We start from the raw sequence: 8,983 nt of genomic DNA, 5'->3' as shown, positions 1-8,983 counted from the left end.
AGCCCAGTGGGCTGCCTACTGGGCTGGATGGATCTGATCATCAGATTCTGATGGATGGATGGATGGCGGAGTTGAGGCCCGGGCCGGAGGGCTGCTGCTGGGCCTGGCTGTCTCTGGGCACTTCACTTCCCTAAAGAAGGTAAGGTCCTGTCAAGCAGGACTCAATGGCTGGCATGTACATTATAGGAGCAGGCCCATTCACAGTAGTTATAATTTATCCCCCCCTTTTAGAAGTCCCCCCCCTTCACAGTAGTTATTAACCCCTTTCAGCAGTCCCCCATTCACAGTATTTATTAACCCCTTTCAGCAGTCCCTGCTTCACTGAAGGGGGGACTGCTGAGGGGTTAATGACTACTGTGAAGGGGGGGGGGGGACTGCTGAAAGGGGTTAATAAATACTATTAATGGGGGACTGCTGAAAGGGGTTAATGTGAAGGCCCTTCACAGTAGTTTTAACCACTTTCAGCAAAATCAGCAGTCCCACATTCACAGTATTTATTAACCCCTTTCAGCCCCCTCTTCACAGTTGTTATTTATTCCCCCCTCAGCTGTTCCCACAGTAGTTATTATTAACCCCTTTTCAAAATCAGCAGCGCCTTCCCTCCTTTCAGCAATCCCCAACTAGCAGCCACAGCACAAGTCAGACCAGTGTATGAGTACCTCTCCTCAGATTCTGTTCCTTCCACTTCCTGCACCTGCACAAAGCAGAATTGACCGGTGCGCTGCAGGAAGCGCTGCCAAGGGAGTGACGTCAGTGCGCTCTGCGTGATCCGGATCATTGTGAGTGAAATTTAAAGTGTCCCGTACTAGTCTCGGCGAGAGTCGCCAATAACCACAAAAAAGGAGAACTTCTGGCCGTCCGTCATGGCCTTGTGCCGGACGGAGGACCAGGAGTCTAAAAACCGGCTGTCTGGCCACACATATATATATTTGTGGTCGAGGCTAAATACGAGACTAGGGCAGAGTGCCTGCCTGGAACCTAACCGGCTGGGGTGTGCCTGGAGCCGGGTATGAGAGTAGCCTAAAAGGGGGCTACCCCAAGGAAGACCCTTAAAATGAAGGGAATGGGTGGGTGGGACAAGAACCGGAACGCCCACTGTGATGAGGTAGGTGGGGGTTTAAGAAGGCTCAAGCCCCTCCCACAAATGCAGGCTGACCTTCAGCCTTACCAACATATATATATATATATATATATATATATATATATATATCTCAGTACAGACTAAAAGTTTGGACACACCTTCTCATTCAAAGAGGTTTATTTATTTTCATGACTATGAAAATTGTAGATTCACACTGAAGGCATCAAAACTATGAATTAACACATGTGGAATTATATACATAGCAAAAAAGTGTGAAACAACTGAAAATATGTCATATTCTAGGTTCTTTAAAGTAGCCACCTTTTGCTTTGATTACTGCTTTGCACACTCTTTTGGCATTCTCTTGATGAGCTTCAAGAGGTAGTCACCTGAAATGGTCTTCCAACAGTCTTGAAGGAGTTCCCAGAGATTCTTAGCACTTGTTGGCCCTTTTGCCTTCACTCTGCGGTCCAGCTCACCCCAAACCATCTGGTGACTGTGGAGGCCAGGTCATCTGGCGCAACACCCCATCACTTTCCTTCATGGTCAAATAGCCCTTACACAGCCTGGAGGTGTGTTTGGGGTCATTGTCCTGTTAAAAAATAAATGATGGTCCAACTAAACGCAAACCGGATGGAGTAGCATGCCGCTGCAAGATGCTGTGGTAGCCACGCTGGTTCAGTATGCCTTCAATTTTAAATAAATCCCCAACAGTGTCACCAGCAAAGCACCCCCACACCATCACACTTCCTCATCCATGCTTCACGGTGGGAACCAGTCATGTAGAGTCCATCTGTTCACCTTTTCTGCGTCGCACAAAGACATGGTAGTTGGAACCAAAGATCTCAAATTTGGACTCATCAGACCAAAGCACAGATTTCCACTGGTCTAATGTCCATTCCTTGTGTTCTTTAGCCCAAACAAGTCTCTTCTGCTTGTTGCCTGTCCTTAGCAGTGGTTTCCTAGCAGATATTCTATCATGAAGGCCTGATTCACACAGTCTCCTCTTAACAGTTGTTCTAGAGATGTGTCTGCTGCTAGAACTCTGTGTGGCATTGACCTGGTCTCTAATCTGAGCTGCTGTTAACCTGCGATTTCTGAGGCTGGTGACTCAGATTAACTTATCCTCCGCAGCAGAGGTGACTCTTGGTCTTCCTTTCCTGGGGCGGTCCGCATGTGAGCCAGTTTCTTTGTAGCGATTGATGGTTTTTGTGACTGCACTTGGGGACACTTTCAAAGTTTTCCAAATTTTTCGGACTGACTGAACTTTATTTCTTAAAGTAATGATGGCCACTAGTTTTTCTTTACTTACCGGTAGCTGCTTTTTTCTTGCCATAATACAAATTCTAACAGTCTATTCAGTAGGACTATCAGCTGTGTATCCACCTGACTTCTCCACAACGCAACTGATGGTCCCAACCCCATTTATAAGGCAAGAAATCCCACTTATTAAACCTGACAGGGCACACCTGTGAAGTGAAAACCATTTCAGGTGACTACCTCTTGAAGCTCATCAAGAGAATGCCAAGAGTGTGCAAAGCAGTAATCAAAGCAAAAGGTGGCTACTTTGAAGAACCTAGAATATGACATATTTTCAGTTGTTTCACACTTTTTTGTTATGTATATAATTCCACATGTGTTAATTCATAGTTTTGATGCCTTCAGTGTGAATCTACAATTTTCATAGTCATGAAAATAAAGAAAACTCTTTGAATAAGAAGGTGTATCCAAACTTTTGGTTCGTACTGTGTATGTATATATATATATATATATATATATATATATATATATAATTTTTTATGTTGGTGATAATTACCGTATTTCTCGCTCTTTAGGGTGCAATAAAAGTGGTGGAAAAATTGTAGTTATACAGCGAATGCTAATAAAGGTGCGGGAAGAGCAGGAGAGGTTAGTTTTTATTTTGTTTTTTAATCTCTGATGTGTGGCCGATGGAGGTTGGGGATCTGATTTTGAGGTCTGATAAGGAAATGGAAAATATATATATTTTTTTCATTTTCTTCCTCTAAATCCTTGTTGCATCTTAAATTCAAAACAATATGGTAACTCTGATCCTGAGAGGAGGGGTCTGTTTCCCCATTCTGGTGGAGCGGCTCACTCTGCTGCTGTCTTTGTACTCTGTGGAAACGTCAGAATTAGCTGAGAGCGCTGTGCGCGGCTGTCTCCGGCAGTCCCGTAGAGAAAGGATGGAATCACAGGTGGCGCTCCATCAGCCCGGGGGAACACAGGACGTTGTTCTCAGGATCACATGGGTCCCAGCCATCAGACCCCCACAGATCAGATAGTTATCCCCTATCCCACATATGTAGGTTCTCCTCATTGTTTACCTGCTCGACATCGCAGTACCACGCTGTGTAATTACACCTAAGACGTCCCATTCACTTCTATGGACGTCTCTGTCATATTCAAGTGTATAGGAAGGAGCTAAGGTAATTCTACTGCGTGGCGCTCCAAATTCGACGGCGAGCAGTTGAATAATGAGGAGAAGTCAGCCTTCTCTTCAACCAGCTGATCAGCAGGGGTGCCGAGTGTTGGTGACATCATCACAGGTCCTTTACTTCCTCTTGCAACCTTCTTGTATTTTACATCTTCTCATCTTCTTCTCATTCAGGTTCCTACAATATAGGATCTGCCCAGTGGATATCTTCTATATAAGATCCTTCTCCTGATTGACCTGTCAAGGATGGATAGGGACAGGGACAAGATGGCGGAGAGTATAATAAATCTCACTGTGGAGATCCTCTTATGGCTTACTGGAGAGGTGAGAGATTCTGATGATGTCACATTACATCATCTTATCTATGTTACTAACAGATGGACATGACTGGAGAGGTGAGGGACTCTGGAGGTGTATGGAGTGATATTTATTACTGTGTCTCTCCATAACCAGGACTACACAGTAGTGAAGAAGACCTCTAGTGAGCGCTGTCAGCCCCCTGTGTCTGAAGGATGGGGAAGAATCCTGAGCCCAATCACTGGGCCTCCACCTCACCCCCTGATACATGAGGAAATTAATAGAGAGAAGATCTTAGAGCTAACCAACAAGATGATTGAGCTGCTGACTGGAGAGGTGACACTGCTGGGAATGCTGGGACATTATACAGGAACGCTATGTAGGGATCTGGATGATGACTGCATCATTGTGTTGTCAGGTTCCTATAAGGTGTCAGGATGTCACCGTCTATTTCTCCATGGAGGAGTGGGAGTATGTAAAAGGACACAAAGATCTGTATAAGGACGTCATGATGGTGGATCACTGGCCTCTCATATCACCAGGTAATAGACATGACTAAATACACACGTCCTCTCATTATCTGTATGTAAGGAATGAATTCAGTCACTGGATGTGTTTCCTACAGTTAAGGAAGAGAGAAGAACACCGGAGAGATGTCCCAGTCCTCTTCTTCTACAGGATGGTTCAGAAGAACATCACAATGGCCCACAGGATGATCAGGGAGATAAGGTCTCATGAAATGTCCCCTATGATCTGTAGGAGGCTGTGAAGATCCTGTGTTCAGTCTTGTTTTATCCATCAGTATTATATGTTTTATCCTTGTATAATAGGGAAAGGTGGAGATGGCAGGATTACAGCTGACCATAGCTTTCTGGTTCTCACAATGTCGACTTTTACATTGGCCTTCTCTGTGAACTACTGCAGACTTTTGTGGTTGCACACAGGTGGGACTACATTTCTCAGAGCAGTCCTCAGCTGAGACTGTGTGATACTGCAACTTGTCAACCAGCATTGAGTTGTGCCCAAATTGTCAGCTATTGCCTGTCCTACAACGCATCTTTAGATCTCTATTCCTATCCTATAGCCTGCCCTGGAATTTCCCACTGAGTTGCACCATGTACATAGAAAGGAGTTCTGTTGTTGTCAGTTCTCACCTGATGTGTTCTCTCCTGCTTTTACATGCAGCAATCTCCTCGACTGTATGAGGATGAGCGATGTCTTCTGCTACAGACTCATTGCTTCTGGGCAGCAGATCGCTGTTTGCACATCACAGTCTGATGTCTAGAAACAATTATCTAATGTGCTGCATGAATGATGAACCCACCCGATGAGGAATAGTTTTGCTTGTTAATTAGTTGATTGACAGCACAGTTACACATGTCTGCATTGCAAACTTTTGGTTGGAATAATGAAGCAATCAGATTGGATTTATACAGGAGACCTGCAGATATTTGGGTCAGATAACTCCTGCTGTCCGGTCATTTTTGGTCATCATTCTAATTACTGATGTTTTCAGGTCATATAAAACCTTCCACACGACTTCTCCAACCGTCTGATGACTTCTATAATATTTCTTTCACAGCTTGTGAATCCGGGTGAAGATCTGAACAATATTAATCCTACAGAGACAGATGTGAGGGGTGATGAGCAGAGTACAGAGGACATTCCTACAGATAACTGCCCAGGTGAGTAGTGACAGTAGGCAGTAGTGAAGTAAAGCAGAGAAGACCCCCCAGATTCTACTCCTTCACTGGATACTACAATTTTATGTTACATTTTTAGGTTCTGTCTTTCAGTCTTTATAGCATTATATTCACAGATTCAGTTAAAATTTTAATTTAAATATGAATAAAATGTAATCGCGTTACAGGTGATCGGTCATATGGGCCCAGCTCAGTCTGATTCAGTGGAATGGGTCTGAGCTGCAATGACAAGCACAGCCACTATCTAATAGATGGCGCTGTGCATGGTAAACTGTGAGGAGGCCTCAGCGTGCGCTGGAGCCCTGAGACTTCCTAAGACAGCTGATTGGCTGGGTACAGGGAGTTGGTCCTCTGCTGATCTCATATTGATGACCTATGGTGAGGAAAATCTTGGAGAACCCATTTAATGATTTTAAAATAATAAAAAAGTGGAAACAAAATATTTAAAACAACTCTAGTATGAGAGCCACATGCATAAATACATTCACTTACATGTCTTGGCATCTTACCAATGAGGTTACTAATGATTGTCTGAGGAATGTTCTGCCATGCTGAATGCATTTGGGCAAGCAAATTATGAAGATCTGCTGATGGTATCTAACTTTGCAATTGGTGACCAATGGGAGCCAAGTCCAGAAACACTGCAGGACATGATGGCACATTTAGGACATGCAGGCTGCTCACAGTAGAATGAGCAACATGCAGCTTTGTGCTGTCCTGTTGAAAAACAGCTCCTTTGGACATTTTGGAGGAATGACTGTACCACTAGTTCCACGGCCAAATCAATGTAATGTCAAGCTGTAAGTGTACCAGAAATAGAGGGGCCTGGCTACTGTACAATATGCCACCCCACACCATAATCCCAGCAGTAGGACTGGCGTGGCAGTCTTTTGTGAAGGCTTTTTCATGGCGTTGCCCATGTGGTCTCCAGATCCATCTCCGGCTCTCATTGTATCCGAGACACCAGCATTTCACATTGCTGAATAGGATAGACCACCACTGCAGCCTCCATGGCTGACTTGTTGTGCTACATGATAGCCTTTGAAAGAGGTGAAGTGAGGTCAATGGAACTCCTGTAGTTGTACATCTGACTTGTAGCTCAATGTCAACAAGTGGTGATAACTGGATTTTATGTCCCTCCCACATGCCACAGACTGAAACTGCGTGCTTGACAATTTCATCTGCACATCTTAGCCACACCTGCTACTCCCTCTTAGTCACAAATTGCTATGAATCAAGTATACCCGTTTGTCATGTGGCTTCGGGAATGTATGGAGAGGGCTGGTGCAGTGAGCCCACTCCATCTGCGGCGGGTGTCAGCAGTATCATACAGCAGACACTCGGCCACAATCAAGGGGAATAGCGATGCCGTCGAAAATTGTCATTTAACCCCTCAGACGCTGCAATCAACTCCGATCGAGGTAAGGCTGTGAGGTAAGGCTATGAGATGCGGCTTCCTCTGCCTTCTGATCTGAGCCCCTACATTGAAATTGCGGGGCTCCGATGGCCTAAGATGACAGCCTGGATGTTTTTGAAGCTTTCTATGGCTACCATGGTAAGCTCCCCGCTGTGCTGTGCACGAGGCACAGTAAAAATAGACATCTTATTCACCCCAATTTGAGAATCAAGGCGTAATAGAATTGCTTATCTATGTAACAAGATGGGCATCCCAATAACAATTAAATTGCACTAATTTTTCAACCCAACTTGAGAATCAAGGTCTAATGGAATTGCTTATGTATTAAACAAGGTGGACACTGTTCAAATCGATAGCTCTGTGCAGGGATTTATACAAAGTTGGCAGTCTCCTATGGATCCCTGCAGTCTCCCTATGCTCTCCCTAGACTGTGTAAAAACTATGATCTCCGTGCACTGTCCCTGCAGTTTCACTATCCAAGATTCTACATTTTAAGCTTTATTAAATACTGTCACTAGCACTTGGCACATCTGTTCCTATCCTATGTTCAGCTCACAGTGAAATGGCAAAGACCATGCGGTATAAGGCTTTTAAACTGCTGTGACATCACAGGGGTTGTTGATTGGCTGGCGGCATTGTCTTATGGGTGTTACAGGGCTTTTTACTTTCATTTTGTAACACGTGTAGCTGTCATTTTAGGGAAAAAATTATCCATTCTCCGAAGTCGATTTGCATAAAACGTTGTTTTAATACTATACAGAATGGGCGCTCCGTACAGTATTAGAATGTATTAGCTCTGATGAGCTGAAGTTATTACTTTGCAAAGTCTTGTGATACTTTGTGTAATAACTTTGGAAATTCATTTCTACTGTAAAAACCCTTTGTACCAAACTCTGGTTCGGTTCCAAGTGGTCCGGTACAAAGGTTTTTTACAGTAGAAATTAATTTCTGATTTCTCGCGAGACTAAATGTTCGATCAAATTCCACTTCAGATGCTTTGATTCGCTCAACACTAACTGTCAGAAAATGGTGATGCTAAGATTTATTTTTTTAAGTAGTAAAACAAACCCACAAGTTTGGTACCCTTTTTTTTCCCCTTGATAAATTGAATGGTGCCCTTTTAAAGGGATTTTGTCATGACATTTTAGGCCTATAATCTAAACATATGGCCAGGTCTGTCCAAATAGCATGAATCCAAAACTGTACTTATTAAATGTGCCTGTGGCTCTATTAGGTTATAAAAACCTGTTTTATGTGCTGCTATTCACCTACCTAAGGTGCCCAAGGGGACGTCGCTTCATACAGGGTGCCCGGCTGCAGCCATCTCCTCTGGTGCCCAGCGCCACCTTCCCACTAGAAATCGCCGCCCTCCCCTGTCTATAGTGCCGCCTTCCTCACCGCAGCCCCACCTCCGCAATCATCCAGTCCCTCTGCTAGATCCCGCGTGTGCGCACTAGGCATAACCTGGGGGACCGGACGATTCCATGTGTAAAATCGAAAACTTTAGAAATATATGCTATTAACCGGGTGGTATTTCACTTAAAAAATGTATTAAAGAGTGGCAGAACATAGTGGATGGATCAAACATGGCCGCTGGATTATTGCTATAAGGGACAGGAGCCTGAAAACTAGTAGCTGCCATATAAGACGCACCGGCCCATAAGACGCACCTAGGTTTTTAAGGAGGAAAATAAGTAAATAAATATTTTGAACCAAAAGATATGCTTTTGGTGGGTTTTGAACTAATGGTGGTCTGTGGGTGACACTATCATGGGTGATCTGTGGATGGCACTGTTATGGGGGATCTGTGGATGGCACTGTTATGGGGGCATCTGTGGATGGCACTGTTATGGGGGCATATGTCGATGGCACTGTTATGGGGGATCATTGTGGGGGCATCTGTGGATGACACATATATAGAATCATATCTAATGTGTCATCCACAGATCCCCCATAACAGTGTCCCTGTGTAGTGAATGGGGGCTGGCATCTCGTTCTGTAATGGCAGCGGGGCCCGGTGCAGTCACTGT

The 8,983-nt window shown here is 44.4% G+C and overlaps 1 protein-coding gene across 2 annotated transcripts; it reads left to right on the top strand.

The window, feature by feature from the left end:
- Nucleotides 1-2,819: 2,819 nt before the first annotated feature.
- Nucleotides 2,820-5,471, top strand: LOC122942518 (gastrula zinc finger protein XlCGF66.1-like). Of its 2 annotated transcripts, none has more exons than XM_044300184.1 (4): nucleotides 2,820-3,860; nucleotides 3,990-4,169; nucleotides 4,252-4,375; nucleotides 5,416-5,471. In XM_044300184.1, exons 1-4 carry the CDS (start codon nucleotides 3,783-3,785, stop codon nucleotides 5,430-5,432), a joined length of 399 nt encoding a protein of 132 aa, XP_044156119.1. In that variant the 5' UTR covers nucleotides 2,820-3,782; the 3' UTR covers nucleotides 5,433-5,471. The 2 variants fall into 2 exon arrangements, with proteins under 2 accessions (XP_044156119.1, XP_044156118.1); XM_044300183.1 differs by lacking the exon at nucleotides 5,416-5,471 and adding an exon at nucleotides 4,459-5,403.
- Nucleotides 5,472-8,983: the final 3,512 nt, after the last annotated feature.

This window comes from Bufo gargarizans, chromosome 6, assembly GCF_014858855.1.
Source record: "Bufo gargarizans isolate SCDJY-AF-19 chromosome 6, ASM1485885v1, whole genome shotgun sequence".
NCBI lineage: Eukaryota > Metazoa > Chordata > Amphibia > Anura > Bufonidae > Bufo > Bufo gargarizans.
Note: the sequence above shows the minus strand (reverse complement) of the source record. Positions and strands in the feature narration are given on the sequence as shown.

Bases quoted from the DNA above. Each gene is read 5' to 3' on its own strand.
- LOC122942518 (XM_044300183.1), top strand. From the start codon at position 3,783: ATGGATAGGGACAGGGACAAGATGGCGGAGAGTATAATAAATCTCACT. The intron at 4,170-4,251 runs GTGACACTGCTG...TTGTGTTGTCAG, and splicing joins TTGAGCTGCTGACTGGAGAG to GTTCCTATAAGGTGTCAGGA. The intron at 4,376-4,458 runs GTAATAGACATG...TGTTTCCTACAG, and splicing joins CTGGCCTCTCATATCACCAG to TTAAGGAAGAGAGAAGAACA.